This window comes from Condylura cristata, unplaced genomic scaffold (assembly GCF_000260355.1).
Source record: "Condylura cristata isolate star-nosed mole 26May11 unplaced genomic scaffold, ConCri1.0 scaffold00014, whole genome shotgun sequence".
NCBI lineage: Eukaryota > Metazoa > Chordata > Mammalia > Eulipotyphla > Talpidae > Condylura > Condylura cristata.
Genome location: NW_004567115.1, coordinates 19,810,563 through 19,832,806, shown reverse-complemented (window position 1 = coordinate 19,832,806; position 22,244 = coordinate 19,810,563). Strand labels below are relative to the sequence as shown.

Here is a 22,244-nt window from a genome sequence, read left to right as displayed (position 1 = left end):
GTTGAGCTGGCTAAGCTGCATTTCTCACCCAGTTATGAATACAGATATTTTATAAAACTATTAAATATTTATGATGCAGTACGAAGTCGCTCTAAAAGCATCTGAATTTAACTAAATCATGTCACTGACAGCAAGAAGCACACAGAGCAATTTGACCTAGCAGGAAGAGTATTTCTTTCCATATCACTGCAGTGCAGAGAGCTTCAACCATATGCACCTTTCTGCTCTTACTACCTTCCATACAAAGGAAGGGCTGAACTTAAATGATTTGAAAGGCTTTGTAGACAAGCTTCTCAAATGAAACATAAATCTTTCAAAATGTTTCTCAAAAATTCGTCCCTGAGAGATTGCCATGACTCTGTCACTGGAGGTCAGACAAATAACCCATCCTTAGGTTGAGTCCCCTTAACCCTAGGTTAAATACCTGAGATTCAGTTCAATCTCTTCTTTTATCATATCTGTCTAAATGTCTACTACTACGTCTATTACTGATGATATCAAAGGCATCGAAAAAATAGCATACATGACTACCTTCTTCCTTTTTGTCCACAAAAAGACACAAAGAGAAAAATTTTGGATGGATATCTAAAAAGTTAAATTATGGCTTATGAACGTTACCGTTAAAGCAATGAGTCTATTGATATAATTACCCTTAAAGCAACGAGTCTATTGATATAATTACTACTATTTAAGCAATATACAAATGTATTTAATTAAGCATTTGAGGATGTAAACAAGTAAATCAAATCAGAGAGAGGTCACTGAGGTTAATAAATAAATGGAAATGCAATGAAAAGGTAAAACAATTTTAGGCAATTCAGTCTCAAAGCTAATTGTCCTATCAGAGACAAATTTAAAAATAACTTATAGATAAGAAAAATGTGTTAAATGGGTACATTTTTGTGATACATCATTTTTGTGATACATCAACTGTCAAAAAACTAGGGGTAAATTAGCTTGAGTTTTCCAACTCAAAATGAAATGATGTTATTGTAATCCAGCTAACAGATAGCAGCAAATTAGGAAATTTGCTGTTCAACATTAAAACTAACTTATTTTCAAGTCTTGCAGGTGAAAAATGAAAAACCTCAGGATGACATGCTTCTTTTTTTTAAAGATTTTTTTAATGCATGTAGAAATGGGGTGCAGGCCAGAGGTGTAGGGGTGATAAGAGGATTAACAAGAAAATGAGTGGGGAGCAGAACAGGCAGATTGACAAAGTACAATGCTGAGGGGAGCAGCGGGGAATCAGGAGAGGTCTGCTGCACCACGTGGACCACTGCCGGGCAGGAATCAAACTCACACTGAAGTTACCATGGCTTGGCTTAGCTTTGAAGTGAGGGTTCCAACCTGCTATACCACCAGTGAGGGCCCATGACATGCTTCTTGAAAGCAGTAAATCTCAGATTTTGAAATCATCATATTACATATAATAAAAAGAAACATTATTTCTAAATACCCTAGATAACATGTTAATTTATCTAGATGTCTATCCATGCATCCATCCAAGAGTCATTTACTAAGTGGCTACTTATATTCCAGGTATTTTGCTGGGGCTTATAGATTTGGCAAATGGAAGATAAAACAAGTTCCATCCTACAGTCTCTTTTATCTGAAGTAGCGAGTGAGGTTTTCTGCCAAGAGTGAAGGCATGATTCAAATTTTATGAGTCGTAAGGTCTGAGTCACCTTGGAAAATAGAGGACTGAGAAAAACAGAAGCAGGTCAGATATCTATATCTCTATCTATAGATAGATATAAATACACACACACACACATATACATATCACACAAGAATGAAGTAAGGGCAGAGGGAAGGGAGAGCAGAACACAAGAACAAATATGACAATGAGTGTATACATGTTCACATTCATACCACAATTTCCACTTTGGACAGATTACTTCTCAGATTAGTACACTTATTACCAACACTAGAATTTCATTTCCACATTACATGATCTATTTAATTAAGATGTATGACTAAACTTTGGTCATGAGGAAACCAAACCAAGCCTTTGAATGATACCGGCAGTAAAGACATAAATCAAAACCTTTAATATTATAAACTGTGTGATAACCCTCTGTTTCATATCCCCTCTAAGGTAAACAAGATGAGGGAAAATGACTGCCCTAACTCCAAAATTTAGCTGGGAATTTCATTTCTACCTTTCAGTTTTGTATGAAACTTATTCACTATTTGAAAACATTATGCCATTACAACTTAAAAATTATTCCGTTCCCACCAGCAATGTAAAAGGGTTCTTTCACCACAATCTCACCAGCACTTGCTGATTCTTTTTTTTTTTTTTAAATATAAGCCATTCTCACATGTGTGAGGTGACAACTCCTAGTCATTTTTATTTGCATGTCCAGTCACTATGTTAAGCTGTGTGGAGGGTACTCAAAGCACTAGAAATTAATTTGCCTTTCAACTGAGCTTCTCCACTTCTAGGAAACTATCCAAAGGAAACAAAAACAGTAATCTGAGGCCCTCCCTGGTGGCGCAGCGGGTTAAAGCACTACACAAAGAAGCTTAAGCCACTTCCGCATGAGTTCGATCCCTGCCTGCCCCAGAGGTGACCACATGGCGCGGCAGACTTCTCCTGACTTGCCTGCTGCTCCCCTCAGCAGTGTACTTCGTCGATCTGCATGTTCTGCTCCCCACTCTGTCTTTGGTGAATCCTCTCACCCTTCGCATCTCTGGCCTGTACCCCAGTTCTGTACGAATAAATAATCTAAACAAACAAACAACAACAACAAAACACAGTAATCTGAAAGGAAACCTGCACTCCTATGTTTATTGCTGTACTATTTCAATAGCTAAAATATGGAAGCAACCAGATACTCCAAAATAGATGAATGGATCAATAACATAGGATATATATATATATATATATATATATATGTGTGTGTGTATATATATGCACACACATATATTAGAATAGTATGCAGCCATCAAAAAGATAAACTCATGCTACTGCAGCAACATGGATGAAGCTGGAAGGGATCATACTAAGCAAAATAAATCAGAGGAGAAGGAAAAATACTGTATGGTTTTACTTACATGTGGAATAAACAGAAACCAAACAAAAGGTCAAAGACAAAACCAGAAAGTTGAACATTGATCTGAGGCATCTAGCGGGAGAAACGCAGATTGGATTTTGATTAAGGCTACCAGAATGGGGATATGATGAGGTGGGAGAAAAGGAGAGCCTCAGTAAAGGAGGACTACTAGGACTTTGATGGTGGGTATGGTACAATAGCATACAGTTGTAGAAGTGTAAATCTATACTCCTAAGGCATGATAATATACTATGATGTGAATCAATATTATCTCAATAAATACTAAAAAAATTAAATACAAATTATTCAAATAGGACCCTCCCTGGTGGCGCAGTGTGTTAAAGCACAGCACTCAGAAGCTAAAGCCACTTCAGCATGAGTTTGACCCCCGCCCCAGAGGTGAACCACATGGTGCAGCAGACCTCTCCTGACCCACCCACTGCTCCACTCAGCAGGGCACTTTGTCAATCTGCCTGTTTTGCTCCCCACTGTCTTTGGTGAATTCTCTCACCACCCTGCACCTCTGGTCTGTACCCAAGTTCTATATGCATAAATAAATACAAATCTTTAAAAAAATATATATTCAAATAAGTTAGAAGGGTCAGTTTCAGTTTAGCATTTAGTCAATGCCTCTTCTGCTACAGATTTCTCAACTTTTTAAAAAAAGTGTACCTTTATTCTTTTTTTCATTCAGTCACTCAATTATTCAACAATTATTGACTGTCTAATATGTGGAAAGGTCTTACACTACACAGCACAAAGAGAAATAGGTCAGAGGGGCCTTGGGGAAAGAGATGGCAATGATCTCATGGTGTTACCTTATAGTGGAGGGTTTAGTTTTCCTGATCCCAATCAGGTACAGAGGCAAATACTTAAGAAATGAGAGTCCACAGTCTTATAATAGATTCTATTTGTGTGGCAGACACTCTGTGGAGTGATTTCTCTTTTATTTTTTCCTATTTTATTTATTTTCTTGCATCGCTGCTCATTTTTGTACAGTAATTGGTTACTTCCTTCAGGTGTAGTTCCTGAAGTTCTCCCACCATCATAACACCCTCGATCCATCACCACAGTGATTTTTCTTTTAAAAGGAAATGTGTGTCTAAGTTTCAGAGGTTTTATTCTATTACCAGGATCCAGTTATAAAAATGTTTCCTTCTGACATTGTTTTGTTTTGACTAGTGAAGAAGAAGAATCCAGAGATTCAATTCCAGAATGGACCATGCTTAGGCAAGAGATCCTTGGAAGTAATGGACAGAGCAGAAAATAGAATCCATCTAATTCTGCCCTCCTTTACCATGCAAGCAAAACATCCACCAAAACACAATAGATGATAGTAGTAATTTGGTGATGGGTTTGTTGATTTGATAGTTTTTAATAAGTGGATTAAAATAAACAATAAATTTTATCAGCTTTCATGTGAACTGAAGACTACTTACTGACAATGATGATGCAGTTTTAAAGTATATTTAGCCAAATTTCTTGTATTGTTATAGAAATATTTTAATTTCATTGACATTCTGATATTTTGAAATAGAAAAAATGTGAAGTAGAAAAACAATGTGAAAATTATATTACATACCTACAAATATAGATGTGATGATTTCATTAAAAACTGGCTGCATGTAGAATCCAGTTTAACCAGTTAGGGTGTTCAGTATGATTTAATGAAACAAGTATTAAATATTGACTGACAGTTCTGATAGCTGCACAGGACCTACAAAACTACTGCATGGCAAATGCTAGAGGTGCCCAAGTAAATTTTGCTATTAAAGTTAGAAGCTAATATCTTCACAAATATGAATTGATGCTCAGATATGAACTGATGATAATTAAAGAAAGCAATAATAAATGATCAGGATTAACATCATCCTTTACCTAATTAGAAACAAGATGTTTCCTTATTTCAATTAATACTGATGAAAGTATACAAGGCCCTACAGCAACCTGCCTCTCATTTAGTATCTAAATCGATTTAAATATTTTATCCTCACAACATAATTTTAAAGGTGGACACTGCCATCCTATGGATGTCATCCTATAAATGGTTGTCCAGTGAAGAAAATGGTATATATTGCAGCTGGAAATTCTTATATTAAAATTGTCTATAGGTATATTTCAAAGACCATGATAATATGATCTCTCTTTTAAAATTTGGTTTCATATATTCAAATACTGGTATCTCTGATACTCAAAAGTAAAACATTAATTTTTAGTTAAGTAAGTTGATAAACACTTTGAAATGAAAGGTATGATAAGCATTCCTTGTTTTTTTTTTTTGGCTATTAACATAGATAGAGCAATTTTTCCTTTCTTCTTCTTTTCAAATCCAACCATTTGTGATACCATCTAGCTACTTGGGCATTAGGTATTATCTTTAACTGGTATCTACATAAATTAAGCATGCAGTTTTGTCAGCAAAGATTTTCTTTAATATATCTTGTTTATGTCTACTATAAATATCATAAGCATTCCATTAGCATTAACCCAGTGATTAATGCATACATGATGGAGTCAGGTCCTAATCAGTGATAATAACTGCCTACAACTATTTCCCCAACCGTTCATCTCCCAACTCTTTCACCCTGACTAACAAAGACATGCCTACCAAAGTCTAAGGGTTCATGTAGTTACAGGAAACCAGATGCATTATTTATAAGGATGCAGAGGCTAGAAAGTTCGGCTATGCCGCTTATCCTAGCAGTAGTAAGATATACGCTATTGGCAATAGGAACCTTGCCAGTGCATTAGAAGATGAGATAGAGGGACCCCTGCCAAATAAAATAGCTAAGTAATAACAAATGTTAAAGAAGAGCCTTGGGGGTTGGAGGAAGTCCTGAGCCCACTGCTGAAGCACAATTCAGATCACCAAGTTTTTGCAATCAATGCAGAAAGAAGAGTTGTAATCCCAATTAATTCTTTGTGTCTTGCTTTTAATTACAGTTATACATTTCTTTTTTTAAAAAAATGTAGTTAGAGCTATATACAATGAGAAAATTAAAACTGGTATAAAGTAGATACAAAGCACAATATCAGATTTCAAGTTCGGATATAATTGTGTATTTGTATTGTCCACCCTATTTAGAAATCCATAGCACTGTATTAATGAACAAGGACAAACTGATATTCCCCCCTTTGATTTCAAAGAGAAAGAAACCCTAAGAAACTCACAATTTCTTATTCTTCATGTGTTCAAGATTATATATGGCTACAGACAAAATACCTGTCATGGATTTAAGTAGATTTTGAGAATGCCATTCAAGTTTCATTTCCTGCTTAATTATTAGACATTTGAAATTTGCACCATTGTGCAACAAAAGGCTGCATGCTTTGAAAATTAGCCGCAGCAGGGGATGAGAATGCCATCTTGCCTGGGGTGGGGGGAGCCTTAAAAACTGACAAAATAAGTCAATCCATACTACACACTTTAAAGAAAACTTACTACAGCAATTATTAAAATGAAATAAGCTTCCACAGCAATCTGAAATTTAAACAAAAGCCATAGTTTTATTCTGTATCTCAAAGCTGACCTGAAAATTATTGTCAAAGAATGAAGCAATCGGGCTACATATCATACATTATGCTTATTCTCTTATCTAAATAATCTGAACTTCAGATTATTTAATACTCTGATCTACCATAGAATGCTCATCATTCTCTCCCTCTCCCTCCTGTGTGTGCATTAGAAAGGGTGTGGGGGGTGGCTTATGGTAGTCCTTGTAAATCATCCAAGGGTCAACCAAAAGTAATTTGGTCCCTAACTACATACATACACACACACACACACACACATACACATACATACAGGCACACACACATATCTTGCTCTGTAGCCTTAATTCATAGAACTGATATGATCGATGTAATTTCATTAGAGAAAAAGTTCATTTTAGAAAGCAGATTCAATGATCACTTGCTTTTTAGAGTTGTACTGTGTGGTTAGAAGAGGGGCCCTTTGAGGGTTTTTCTTTTGCTCTCTGTCTACTATCTCTGAATGAAAGAACACAGGATATTGAGGTGCAGAAGCTGGGGCCGAAGCATGCTTTTGGCACCAGTAGTTAAGTGACATTGACAACTATTGAACTGTCTGAGTCTCCGTCAATTTCCTCACCTATAAAGTAGAACTAATAATATCTATTCTCAGATAAAAGTACCTGACACATGATTGATGTTCATTAAAAGATATTATTGGTAATAATAATTTTATTTTTAGCAGTAGTAAAAGAAAAATCAACCTCATTAACGCTATGGTGTCATCACTTTAATCTCAAACAATGCTTCAGCGCCACAAGAACTGTAATCAACTACTTAAATAGCTTTTCAGATAATTTGTAATAATCCCATCAAAGGAGACATGATTCTTATGAACCATCATAAAAACAAGTAATTATTATAAAGTGAAGAAACTTTTCCAGGTATAAAAGCTAGAAACAAATCTAAAAATACAAGCATACAGACTGTAAAATACTTCTCAAAATGTTAAAAAATTCTTTAAAAATAGCATATTTTTAAAGTTTGATTTGTAAATATTTAAATTTCTCTTTTTCATATTTAACCTTTAGGGATTTTTCTTATAATTACATATGTGCACAACTTTAAATAATGGTAACAAGCTAAAAATCAATCATCTTACTACTAGTGTTTATATTCATTTAGTAAATATTTGCTGGGCATAAGCATATCTTATAGAACTATCTTATAGAACTAAAAGCACAAATACAACAGAATTCCCTCCCCAACACCTTGCATTCTGATGTGAGACTGATGTGCACACCAGAGTCGAACAAATAGCAAGTTTGTCATTTAAAACAAGAGCTTTAGGTCCACCAAGAGCTGCTGCTGGGGGTGAACGATAATCTAATACCTGAGATAGCAAGACACTCAAGAAATTGATTTTACTCTTATAACAGAGTGGTCCCCAGGAATAGAGGAGGTTCCAGGTTCCCTGCTCCACCCAAAGGAGGGTGGAACTGAACAGGGAGAAGAAGCTGGAGAGGAGACTGGAGAAAGGAAGGAAGCAGGAGGAAGAGCAAGGAGACCTGGAGGAGGCACAGGGAGCGGAAAGACATGTGAAGAAGCTGCACTTAGTTTTTGATCCTGGACTGATTGAAGCAGATGTGGGTGAGAGACAGACTCACATGCGGCAAACGGCAGAACCTATTTAGAGCAGGCAGTTTTGGGTGTTTGTTAGTGCCTCTCTCTTTGCGAACTGTAACAATTTGACAGCTGAACCTATTCTTCATGAAGACCATCTCTCCACAAGAAGCTTCTATTAGCTTATACCTCGTGTCATTTATACTCAAAGTGCCATCCAATGTGCGACCACTTTACTTTAAAGCACAAGAAGAACATTTCGTTGTAATACTTTTTTCTGTGTATGCATGTGTAGTAGATGTTATGTTTCATTTTTGTTTATTTTTTCACTAATCTGTACAGTTCTAAATTTCAGTTCCCTTTACCTGCACTGGAAACACATTTTAAAATGTACCAATAAACCTCTTTTGTGCCCTTGAGACACCTATTTCCTTCCAAAGGCTTATCTTGTTTTCACACACACACAGATTCTCATTTGCACATATAAGGTAATTCTCCAATCCCCATAATCTATTTATCCTAAAATATACTCAAGGACTCTTCGTATGGTTTATTTTTTCACAGATAGCTGGAGGAAAATCTGAACAATGATGTGTTTCTGCTTTGGAGAATTAGGGACTTGAAATTAAGAAGCTGCTATGAGGAGGAAAGAAAAGAATCCATCTGGATCAACTAAAGAGTAATGCAGTAAATTTATATAAAAAAATACAGTCACTTAAATAATTTCTCTCAGATATACGTTAGGCTAGTCCTCTTTATATTATTTTCATGTCACATTTTATTATAAATATGCTCTTCTGACAAGATGCGTTCTTCATTATCTATTTCATCAGAGGTTATATTTTACACCTTTTTTTGAGGGGTGGAGTGGGTAGCAACTTCCTTCTTAGAGCTTTCTAAAGTGAGAATTATAAATAATCAAGAAACAATCTCAGGGTTACATTATTTGTAAATGACATCAATTTTTATAGGTTGATTAATCTCTGAACTAAAATGTACAACATTTGTATATAGCATTTAAATATTTTCTCTTGCAGACTTTTTCTTAATATATTTTAATTTCAAAATGGGGAGTCTGTAGTTGAAAATCAATCATATCACATAGAAATTTCTTTTTCTAAAGAAATTTTAAAAATTTGAGAGGTATCATCATAAAGGATTATTTTACTTTTTTATATGAGATCATTTTAATTGATTAAACAACTATTTAAATTCAGTGAATGGTATGTGTTACACAATAAAATATAATTTTACATATATATATACACATATATATGTATACACACACACACATACCCATATACACGTGTGTGTGTGTGCTCAAAATTTACCTCTTCTCCTACCTCTGGGTCAATTCAATGGTATTCAGAAAATAAAAACAAATAATAATTTAAAAAATTATTTAAGAAATGTCCAGGTTACTAAATAAAATAATCTCCTCATATAAATAACGTATCTTTGTAAGTTCATCTATATATCAAAGGCAAGTTTCTAATAATCAAATCATTAAATTTACCATACTATGAAATGTCTAGGTCCCTTAAAATTCCCTAGCTATGTTCAAATCCTTCTTAGTATGAATTCATATTCTTAACTTTACCTCTTAATTTTAAATTTTCCTTTTAAAGGTAGTTTATGGAGTTTTATTATCTACTCCAAATAGAATACATTTCAGGATTTTGATGTCTTGGTAGAGTGATTGATTGAGATTTCAATATGAAATAAAAACAACTGGTTATTTTACAAAAGGACAGCAGTAAAAAAGATATTATCACTCAAATAATATTTTCTTTTAAGTCATATACACAAAGTACACAAATGTATTCTATCTTAAGTAATATTATTCAAAAAACACCTGATTTAAAACTTTGTCCCCATGCCATCATATTCTACTTTATATTACAATAATGTTCATCATATACAATTAACCACAATTAACCTTTCCACTTTACTTTAAATCCTTCCCACCCAAGGAATGTTTGCTCTTCACCCTTCCAACTACCAGCCCCATCTTCATCCCCTCCTAGAAATATACATCACAGTTTCTAGCAGGACACAGCAGGAGATGCTATTGCCTAACAAACTCAGCAGGTCTAATAAGAACTATTATTAGATAATTATTTGTTTTAATTAAAAAGAGGGAAAGACATCAGTGCCCTAAGAATTAAATAGCAGAAACAGGGTCATGGAACTTTAAAATTCACCATGTACTTGCTATTTGGCCTTAGTTTCTGATTGTATGTCCCTACCTAGGTTTTATTGCCCTTACTATTGAAATGAAGAGGCAGTTCAAACTTTTAGCATTACAAAAAGAAATTTTTATAACATTTAAATATTTATCAAAGTTTCCTCCCCCTCCTCACCCCACCCTACTCTTAGTCACATTTCTTTAAAAGCTTAATATTGACTGAAGGACATCCCAGTAAAGAACAAAACTAGAGTTCACATTTGATGAACAAGCTACTGAAACACCAAATCTCCTAAATAAGAGATACTTACAGGCATGAATGAAGATGAGCAGAGCTTTAGGCTATAACCCACACTGGCCTATATAATTGGTTTTTAAGATTTTGCTGACCTCTGGTAGACTGAAAGATAAAATGAAAAATGCCATTCCAGCAGTTCTCTGACGATTAGTTGAACTATGTATACACAGCACCTTTATGAAAGAAATGAATTAAATATCCAGGCACCTCCTATGCAAGATGCATTTTAATAAGAATAAGGCTGACCTCTAAAACACCAACAAAATTGTAAACCAAAGTTCCCACAATTAAAAAAAAAAGTATTAGCCTGCCCTGGAGGTGATCCATGTGGTGCAGCACACCTCTCCTGACCCACCGGCTGCTCCCCTCAGCAGTGTATTTTAGTCAATTTGCCTATTCTGTTTCCCACTCTGTCTCTGCTGAATACTCTCATGGCCCCTGCACCTCTGGCCTATATCCCAGTTCTGTATGCATAAATAAATAAATCTTTTTTTTAAAAAAAAAAATGTCTATCTAGTCAAAAATAAAAAAAAAAATCTTGGTCCTTGTACAAAAAGAAAATTCTAGTTTTACTCTCTTTTTTTTTTTTAAATATTTATTTATTTGTGCATACAGAACTGGGGTACAGGCCAGAGGCTCAGGGGTGGTGAGAGGCTTTACCAGAGACAGAGTGGGGATAGAACAGGCAGATTGATGAAGTACACTGCTGAGGGGAGCAGCGGGTGGGTCAGGAGAGGTCTGCCACACCATGTGGTCACCTCTGGGACAGGCGGGAATTGAACTCATGCAGAAGTGTCTTAAGCTCTTCAGTGCTGTGCTTTAACCCACTGCGCCACCAGGGAGGGACTCTAGTTTTACTCTTTTCATATATCATTTAGGTTACAATTTGCAGTAAGAGATTCACAATTCTTTTTTTCTTTTTTTTTTTTTTTGGTGAATAAATCCATTAGCGTGGAAAAAAAAATGGTAACACTTATTTTAAAACATGGTATTGGCACATAAAATAGGTACATGAAACAATGAATGAGCAGAATTGAAAGTTTAGAAAGGAATCCACACATAGGCCAGCACTTAATCTATGATAAAATACCCATAGTGGGGAAAAGGAAGTCTTTTTAACAAATAATGCTGGAAAAATTGGAAACCCACACATAAAAGAATGAAGTTGGATCACTCCCTAACACCTTACACAAAAGTAAAATCCAAATGAATTAAAGATTTAACTGTAAGACCTGCAAAAAATAAAATACAAAGGAGAAAATATTAAGTTTCATGACATCAGCAATTTAAAAAAAAATAAAGACTAGGGCTGGGCTGAGAAACTTGGGAGATGCCCACAGATGAACTGCTAGAGTCATTTTCTGTAGATTTCAGAGGTGATGTCGAGACTGATAAAGTCTTGGTTTGTGTGAGATCTCACACATCAGTAAGAGCTGCTAAATTTGGAATAGGCTAAATTACTTTCTTTTACCAGTCAACACGCAGTTACTCTGGTGAAAGGAACTAGTAGTTTTTCAAAATCTACTTAATCATAGAGTTAACAAAGGAAGAGTCTAGATCAAATTCTCTTTGACTTTTAACTCCAAAGTCAGGTATTTTACAGATCTTAAAGTACTTGCCCTGCATTCTAATTTGAAAACTGTAATTCACTTCTTTTCTACTTTCTTCAAGTAAGTAAAATTTCTTGAATTAAAGAAGTGGGCATTACAAAGAATGATTAAAATGAGTTCATGGATACGAATAAAAGCATTTCAATAGTCTTCAGTTTTCTAGCTCATTCCCATTTGTAAATTGGCAGCCCTGTTTTAATTTTCTGTCTGCCCAATTTAACAGAATTTTAATTTTTCTTTATCATTCTCTGCTACCAGTATCTATACTCTGATTCTACTAATGTTGTCTGATGATCAGTTGTACAGGACTGTGTCAGTTTTATCAGTCTAGATCGATCACCTTCCCCTTCTTTAGGTGGAGAACCTTTCCTTCTGTATGGAAATTATACTGCACAGTTCCTTTAGGACTGAGAACATCTGCTTCCCCCAGACACACACAGGCCTCTGACCGAGGCCTGTTCAACTGGAGTCATTAGTTTCTCTGAATACAGTAATTATTTTAGGACTAGGCAAATAACCTAAGCAGGGCCAAACAGATCTTTCCTTAAAATTTGTTGTCTGAATAATGCCTAGATGCTCTTTTCTTTTTTAGATCACATGGACTTCCAGCAGGTATCTCCCTGTTAGGAAGAAAATCTACTGAGAATGAACCTAAAAACAAAATATGAACAATAAGAAACAACCCTGTAATATCATTTGTGTCTCTGGATCAATTTGGGCCTGTTAGTCAGCCAATAGACTCCATTTATATTTATGCTCTTTGGAGTTGAATTTCTTTCACTTACAAACTGAAAAACTCCTAACTAATCATTGCTCATAATTGTTTGGCTACTTTATCATGTTGCTCCTCTATTTACTATTTTTCGGGAGTGAGAGAATGGTTGGTAGAGGGACTGTCTCCTGCAGCGTCCAGGGGCTTTCCCTATAAAGGCTTCTGCTCTCATCTTCCTATTTCTCAGATTCTAGGCAACGTTGAGGTGGGCAGGAATGAATATCTAAGAAAATATATCAAGTTCAAGATAAGTAAATTTACCAAAATCTTTCATGTTCTGTCTTCCTAGTGCTTTCCTGGTATATACCCCTCTGTCTTGCCTTCCATTCGCCATTTAAAAAAAATTCAGTAGTAGGTTATATACTAATTCATGTCATTGATCTACCCCTAATGATTAAAATCTTTGTAGTTATAATAATTGCCTTAAAACAACACAAATACAGATGTCCTTCCTAACCCCCCCAAAATAAAGACACGTACACATATTAAAGAGAATATTTCCAGGAAAAATTTCCCAAAAGAACAAAATGCTGAGAAATAATTGTTTCAGATCAGATCATTCCCAACTAAAGAATCTGGCCATCATACCAATAATTTCCAGAACTTATGATATCATAAGTAACATAGTAGTTAGCCTGGGATAATTCAAAGAAAACAAAACAAAAATACCAGCTATAAAACTACCACCGAGGAAGATTTGCTTGCTTGAGAAAGGTTATGTCCTATTAACACACTTGCCCAAATTTAGCCCCATCTAAAAACAGGAAACTTTGTGAACATCATTCCAAAATATAGAAACAAAGCCAGAAAGTAAGTCACTCAAACGATTCACGACCAACAATTCTTCCTTCTTTTATTGTCTTATTAGTAAGTCCTTAAATTATGTTGCCATTATATCTAAGGGATCCCTGTTTTATTAAGGGGAGTGCATTATTACAGTAAAAGTTGACTTTGGAGTAAGTGACATAAATTATATTCCGGGAGCTTTTTTAAATACATTTTTAATTATATGGTTTTTATTGAGGTATTGATGGTTTACAACCTGTGTAGTATGGTCCATACTACTTCAGATGCATGTTACCATGCTACATCTAGCACCAAAGCACCCAAAAAGGCCTTGCCTTAAACTAGCTCTATAGATTCAGTAAAACTGTAATAAAAATTATGCAATTGAAATAAAAATATTCAGTTTTAAATTTCTGTCCTACCACCTACTTAAGTCTTTAAATTTATATATGTCAAATTCAAGTCCCTCATCTGACCAATGGGAAGAAATCTAAGTCCCAGGATTATTGTACAGATCATGAGAATATATGAAATCATTCCTTATAAATTATATAGCATGATGCAAATATTAGCTATATATCTAGAAAAAGATCATGAATAGTTATGTAGTTCAAAATAATTTTATAAAATATGAATTCCAACTGCATACAGATGGTTCGCTGTGATTTAGTTATAATCTTTATCAAAAGTCTTGAGATTACTTTGTCTGCACACAGTGTAATGCCACTAGAGACATATTTCAAGTGACTTTAAGCAGAATTAAAGAATGATACTTTAGTTGCAGGTAGCACTATAAGGGGAACAAAGGAAGATATATTCATTCACAAACTAATGAACTGAACATGCAGGCAGCGGCTTGCCAGCACATAGGGATGGCGGTGAGAGACAAGCCTCCTCCATGTCACTGCAGGGTCCTAGAAATCTGGAGCTAACTTTCTAAGCAGTCAGAGAGATAGATAGAATACCAGTTGGGTAAAGTCCCTTTTTTAAATTATTCTTTTATTGCTATGTGATGCGTGATAATTTGTCATTCTCTACAATAGACAATCAACCCACGCTTGAAAATGCCATGTTTATAAAAATCTGGATACACAATTTGCTTTCAATTAGAAGTTATGGGTGACAGGACAGAGTTCATAGTTTGACCCCATTAAAGATCTGAAATTGAAATGCCATTTTTCCAGCTGAGAATCATTTAGCAAAGGTCTTGGCAGTTTCCTCTACCACTAAAGGAGATGTCAGCTATCTCAGAGGGTGGAATATAAAAGAACTGTAAGCCCTAAATCTCGCCAATGTACCAGCAGACTGGTCCAATCTAATCAATACATAATGCTGTGCTATTCCCAACTGGAAATACTGTATCTCATTATAACAGAAATATCTCTACAGAGGAAAGACTTTTTTCCTTCAGCTATTTCTTTTAAAGTGTCAAATTAAAGACTGAATTGTTCATATCATTCACAGATTTCATAGCAGACTTCCTGCATGGGTTCCTTCTCCTCCAACCATCAAGATATTTTTCTTGCCTCCTCCAACCATAAAGATATTTTCTTGCATTGTTCAAGTAAGATGCAAAGACACCCCTGATTTCTATTCTCTATTCCAAGAGAGGATGGGCAGGCAGGGAGCGTCTGCCTATCAAGTGCGACACATGTACCCATAGAACTAAAAGTAACAGGGTTGTCTCTCCTTTCTCTCACTGACCCCAAAATCACACCAAATTGTTATAATATAATAATATGTTTGCTGAGTCCATACTACTTTAGAAAGGCTTTTCAAATTTTCATTTAGAAAGCACCAATGTCAATAGTTCAGAGCATGCAGCCCACACAGACATAATTTCATTGTAATCACCAGGTTTCACTGTCAAGTACAAGGCCTCACTAGTGTCTCTTTTCTTGCTAAAATAAAGTGAAAGGAAACCTATTCTTCAAAGCTGCTACTTCTGACTCATGTGAACATTTCAGAGTCTTGACTTCTGCATAAATTTTGAATGTGAGGTCCAGCTTATTGCTGTTGCTGATTCTTCAAGTGTCATCTTCAGCGTTTACTGAATGGAGATATGCTTATGTCACAGTTCTTCTGCAATGCAGAATTCTGCCTGCTGCTGCCTTATTGAGTGCCTCACACTGCTTTCATTGTTCTAACCAAGACTGAACCTAGAATCCTCCCACTGTTGGTAATATTTTTAAATTATAGGGCATATTTTCATGAAATTCAAAAAAATGCATTCATTTATTGATTTAACAATGTTTACTGAGAGCCTACCATGAACAGGACACAATGGAATCGTTTACAATAATAGTACACACAGCCTTCCTTCTTACTCTTAAGCATTACCAAATATCAGGAACTAATTCTGCTGAGAGTGAAAGAGCAACGTCCGCTTTCAAAATTATTTTTGTTTGAACAGCATTGCAATGAGTGGAAACATAAAATAGAGATTCTTTTTAGTTCCCTAAAATTATGAAAATGCAAAAGTATTTCTTCTTATACAAAACTACTCAGAAACAGTTACGAACAACATCCATTGCTCCCTTAATGATAGCACGCAGGGTTTCAATTACAAGAATTTCAATAACTTTATTCAATGAATCATGCAAGGGAGAAATTATTCCCATACAAAGGGCCAATAAAAGAAAAACCTGGTATTTGCTTTTGTATAATAAACACTTAAAATATAAAACAAAGCTCAACATGATTCCTTAAAGTGGTTAGCTAGAATCTCTGTAATTATACTAATCTTTTTATAAACAGAATTAAATAACAAATATCCCAACTTCCCCAGCAGGGATTATCATTTTGGAGTATGTAATGAGGGTCCTTAGAAAACAGAGGAAACCAATTTAGTACTTCCTTGCATTTCATTTCCTGTTAGATCTTACTAGGTTGTTAGTGTGTGGATACAGTTAAATTATGCTTTTTGTAGCTAAAATATAGTCACAGCAACATACTTCATAATGTGAAAAATATGTTTATAGCATATTGCTAGAGTTCTGTAATCACCAGACCAACCTGAAGAGCAAAGCTTTAGGATCCGAACTGGGTGGATGTAAACAGACTGTCAAAACAACTGATGTTGCCTTAAGTATAGACCCTCTTTTCCAGAATCCCTTACATGCTAATAGCGAAAGAAAACTTTCTTAAAACACACTCTCCAGGTAGGAATATAACAATTGAGCATTTATCAAATTCAGAAAGAGCTAGAAATAAAGAATTAAAGGGAGGAAAACTACTGCAGTTACATTTTATGTTGAACGTCTGATATATTCCCTTGTTGGGTCTTAAAATTTAATACTCTGCTATTCACAATTTATAAGTATCAAAACTATTTTTACTAGTCCTTGCTAATGTCTGACATTCCCCTGACAGTGCAAAGCACCAATCAATCCAACAGTTGTAGAACTCCATGAGCACAAAGCACATTTCACATTTCACATTAAACAGATGAAACTAATCTGAGATCTAGCCTGGGGACTTGCTTTCAAACATTTTCATAATTAGTCACTTGCTATCGAATTTGAATTAAGGGCATCTATATATAGTTTCCTATCGCAATCGCAGATAGAGCTCTGAACTGAGGAGCTCTGGAGTACAGGCCCCAAACAGCAGGGTATCATGACACAGGCAGTTGCTGAAGTTATCAAGAAATTAAAAAAATAAAAGCCCATAATATTCTTTATTTCTCACCTAGAACTAGGCTTCAGAAGCTAGACAGTCATTTTCCAACATTTGAAGGTACCATGTTATCCTAAAACTAATACACATATGTTATCTTCAAATTCATGTATATTTTAGGGGGAGGGGTTATTTGGTTGCTGAGAACATAGCTGGGGGCAACTGTATTCCAAAAAGCAAACACCATTTTGCCCCCTACTCAATACAGTGACCTTCAATAAAGGCAGAGAGTAAATGTGAACGTGATCTCTGTGTTGAGTAGTAAACAGAATTTTTAAACATACTTACATGAAGAAGTGTTTGCTCCTTCTGTTGATACTGATAGTCTAATGGGAGACTCTATAAAACATAAAAGTGGAACGAAGTTTTATTGAGTCACGCCACTTGGACTCTTAAATTAGAAACGTGCCAGGCTTGGGTATCATATAGAAAAATGAGCACCAGAAAACAGTGCAAGAGAAAGCTGAAGCATTCCAATCAAAGGAAGATATATGCATTATCCAAAGACCACAAAAGAAAATTTCTGTAGTCTTGACCTGAAGACTTTTTAAAGAGACAGAAATGGAGTTGGTGCATAAGCACAGATGTTCCTACACAACATCTACTATATAAGCTTCCTAGAAATACTATGCTGAAAAGATCCAAACTATAGGTAAGACAGATAATTCCTTTTATCAGAAGTGGTCTTGATTTTAAGAATTATAAAGTCAGACAATAATCCACATTATCAGAAAGAATATCAAACCTTCATGCATAGAGAAAAAACAAATGAGAATTTTGTAGATAACTCGGTCTGCATAAACATGCTGACCAAACAAGGTGTCGAATAAAGTTCATGCAAAGTCCACTAGAGCAGTTCCATCAGGACCAAACAAAATATGCTAAAAAATACAAAATACAATCACTGGGTTTGTGAGTAGCAAAATTTTCTTAGATAGCAAGGTCAAGGAAGGAGGACCTTTAAGTAAGCATACAGGCACAGCAAAAAAACAATTCATGCAGAAAAAAAGCAGGGAACCTATACTGTTAGTAGTAAAATGTAAGAACAATTTAATATCAAAGAATAGAAATGCAGAAACCAGAAAGTCACATTCAAGTCACATATCATTAAAAAAAAAAAAAAGATTCACTCTATATCCCCAAGATAAGGACCACATAAATGTAAAAGTTCAGGTTCATATGAACTTATTTCATTACAGAAATGCCAGAATGAAAGGTGGAGATTCAGATAATGCAACAAATTTTCCTTTTTTGATTTTCTTTTAGCACTATTTTTCCTTCTTCTTTCCTTCCTTACTCCTCCTTCTCTATCTCTATCTTCATCTCTCTATCATAGAAAAATTAGACCCTCTCAGACTCCAGGATCATTCTGCCCTACAACGCAATATACAATGTCCTATGTCTTAGTAGGACACCTGTATGTATCCCAAATACAACTAAAATAGTTTAGAAAAGAGAGGAATTTAGCATTCATAATTATGAACACTGAACAGTGTTTACTTTGAAGTAAAGGGAAGAGTAAACACCAGTGAAAGATGGGAAAAGGCTGTGTTTTAATATATAGTTTCCTATAATTTTAATAGGGTATAGATAATAATAAAAAATAATAAAGTCAAAATATTAAACATGCAGTGGTGGAAAGAATATTCAACTGGAAGTATCTGCTCTTCTAGTTGTTGATATATATGATCTAACATTTCTCACATTTCAATTTTCTCATTTCTTAAATGAAGAATAAGAATGTATTTGTCTCACTTTTTTTTGTGATTATCATATGGATGTAAAAATTTCTGTAAACTGCTATCATTCAAAATGTTATATGGCTGAGATCAGTTGAATAGGTCTCCAAAACTCTCTTGCTACTAAAGATTAATTTTTAAAGAGTCTAAATTTCTTTTAAGTATTAAGTTACACAGGATATGTAAAAAAGTTAAAAACACTTCACAGATTAGTTAAATTCAGAGGTAGTGGAAATGCTGAATTATGGTTATAGATGCAGCATTTGTAGAGTAGGGTTTTAAGTATCTATTACCATTCAATACTACTGACACTATACTTTTGATCAGTAAATATTATAGACAAAAAAGAAACAAATTAAAAAAAATAATTTCAGGCTTTAGCAGTGTTTTTTTAAGTTTAGTGGCCACAAGTGGTCACTGGAAGCTCAACAGTCAAAGATCAGACATTGACACTTAAACCCTGATGGATGAGAGTGAACAGAGGCAGTGAAGAGAAGCACCTATAAAGGTACAAAAAATTGAATTTTATACCCCAATATCTCTTTACTTGTCTAATGTTACTAAGTTGTATTTAGATGTAGAATTCTTTCTCTCATGCATCTTTCAGACCCAAGTTCACAGAGAGCAAGAAATGTACTTCTTCAGGTAAAAGCACAAAAGGCAGGATGAATTGGAGAGAAATAGAGGTGCAGCAAACAAGAACAGCAGCTGACATTTGGGTGCAGCAGGGTCTGATTAGTACAAGGAGCATCAGCAGTTACTTGTGTCACTTTGGTTAGTAATACTTGATGAGCTTATTTTCCTTACCTGAAGACACATATGCTCTTTCAGTTGAGGCTGGCATGCCAGTGCTGATCTCTGCAAAAGAGAAAAGGTGATAGGCTATTATGATGTATAATGAGGAGGCTGGGAGCCAATTCCACAGCCTGCCTTCAAACTAAAAGTGGCTAAAAAAAGAATGAAAGTACTGCCAGGGGGGGGATGAGACCCCAGGCTTTATCCACAAAGAGTTGAAAAATGCATCCAGACAAGCGAGAACTACCATTCAGATTAGTTCTTTCTTGGGCAAAGAGCATAAGATGAGCTGTGCTAGAATAATTAGGAAGAATTCACAGCCCCCACTGGGCTCAGTGTGGGAGTATATACTACAGAGGCTAAAAGCTCCTCTAAAAGGCACAAGTAGGCAGAAACAGGAAAGTGATAAAGAAATCAAAGCTATCGGATCAACAATCTTTGGAAAATTACACTGTTGTTTGAAAACAAAAATGAGTGGTGTTTCTAGTACGGATTGATGAAAAAACATCAAGTGGTTGCATCAAACTTTATAAAACTGGCAATGGAATGAAGCTGGAGGTCAGTCTACATGGGCTGGATACGGAGTAAGGAGACAGCGCCTACCTCAAGGAAAAGAAGAATACATGGGCACATATAGCATCGGAACTGTTAGAATTGTGTTCAGACCTTGAATTTGATTTTTCATTAACTTTTATGTGGAATAAATGAGATTATACTATTTGAATAGATTTTAGTTCTGTCTAGTTAATACAGAATTAGTCTTTCAGAAAAAGCTTCATTTGGTTAGAATCTAATATTTTCAAGTAAGGGGCAGTTTATTAAGCTGGGAAAGATGTAGAGTTACAATGATGAATATCACTGAATCCTCACTGTGTGCATAAACATTGCAAAATTACCTAATTTTCTATTTACTAGTCAGGACAAAAAGATAACCTGAATCTATTATGAATTGTGTGCATACACACATATACATTATATACACACACATTACAAAAAGAGCCACAAAAATCCTAAGTAGGTTATATAAGCTACCATTTTATGTTTAAATTAATAGCCAGTTAATCCTGGAAAGAGAAATGTTCATGACCAATGTAAGCATCTTTAAATCAAAATTGGACCATGTAGTGTTTCCATGAGAATATAAACCTAGTAAGTAAGTGAAATTTATTTAAAAGACACTATTTCTTCAGATTCTTCTCTGGGACAAAAAGATTTTGTGGAATTGGAAAGAAAAGATGCTATGTAAGATACAAAAGGAGGTTTAATAATAAGCATCATGTTAAATATGAATGCATAAAAAAGTAGAAATAAGGCATGTGTCTTTCTGTACAAATGAAGTATAAGTAGTCTCTGCACTCATTAAAGGACAAACCACCCAAGGTGTGAGATTTCTATCAAGTTACCAAAGTTGCTTAAATCTAGAAAAATGGGACAAAGCAAAAGAATCTGTTGTGGGGGTGGGGGTGGGGAGGGGGTTAAGGGGGGCCGCCTTTGCAATTTGTCAAGCAGCAGGCAAAAATGATGTTCTCAAATGGTAAGAAATGATATCCATTTCTGATGTAGGTACAACTAACTTCCTTGAGTTGGTACAACAATATTGTTTTTCTTTGGGAATATGTAATCTAGAGAATTTTTTTAACCAAAGGGTCCACAGTGTTTGCTTGCTTATTGTTGAGTGTGACCACAGAAATTGGGACAAAACACTTATGAATACCTAGAAGAAAGTTCACATTTCCAAGTAATATGCTCACTTTAGGATAGATGTCTCCTCATTCTGTCCTTCAAGACCTCTCAATGACAAGACAGCCACACCAGAGGACAACACAAACAGGTGTATCAAGACTCTTGAAAATGATTTTTGATGGACTAAGTAGTGGTTAATGTTGACCTTCCCACATCCCCCCTTTCAAAAAAAAAAAAAAAATCAGAGCTTTTTTATCTCCAGCTGAAAAGATCTCAGATTAGAGGATAGGTAAACCATAATGTTTCCTTTTTAATTGAACAGGATATAAAAATACCAGGACAGGAGGTTAGTACAAAGATATATCTAAAGAGAGATAACTTAAAATAACCTCTCTTCCTAAAATTAGATATTTATCCTGGAGACTTTAAAATGTCTTTAATGATTATGTTTCTGAACTAAGACCTGAATTAACTTGTGTAAATATAAACTCGGGAGCTATATACTTGTACATTACAAGAATCTTGCACCAATAAAAATA

The 22,244-nt window shown here is 35.0% G+C and overlaps 1 protein-coding gene across 2 annotated transcripts in view; it reads right to left on the bottom strand.

The window, feature by feature from the left end:
- Positions 1–22,244, bottom strand: part of NRG1 (neuregulin 1) — a 933,983-nt gene that overhangs the window by 123,745 nt on the left and 787,994 nt on the right. For both annotated transcript variants that reach the window (XM_012724843.1, XM_004682220.2), the window contains exons 4-5: positions 20,035–20,085; positions 17,777–17,827 (exon numbers count right to left, since the gene is read on the bottom strand). In XM_012724843.1, coding sequence (XP_012580297.1) covers positions 17,777–17,827; positions 20,035–20,085 — 102 coding nt within the window. The remainder of the gene's footprint in view (positions 1–17,776; positions 17,828–20,034; positions 20,086–22,244) is intronic.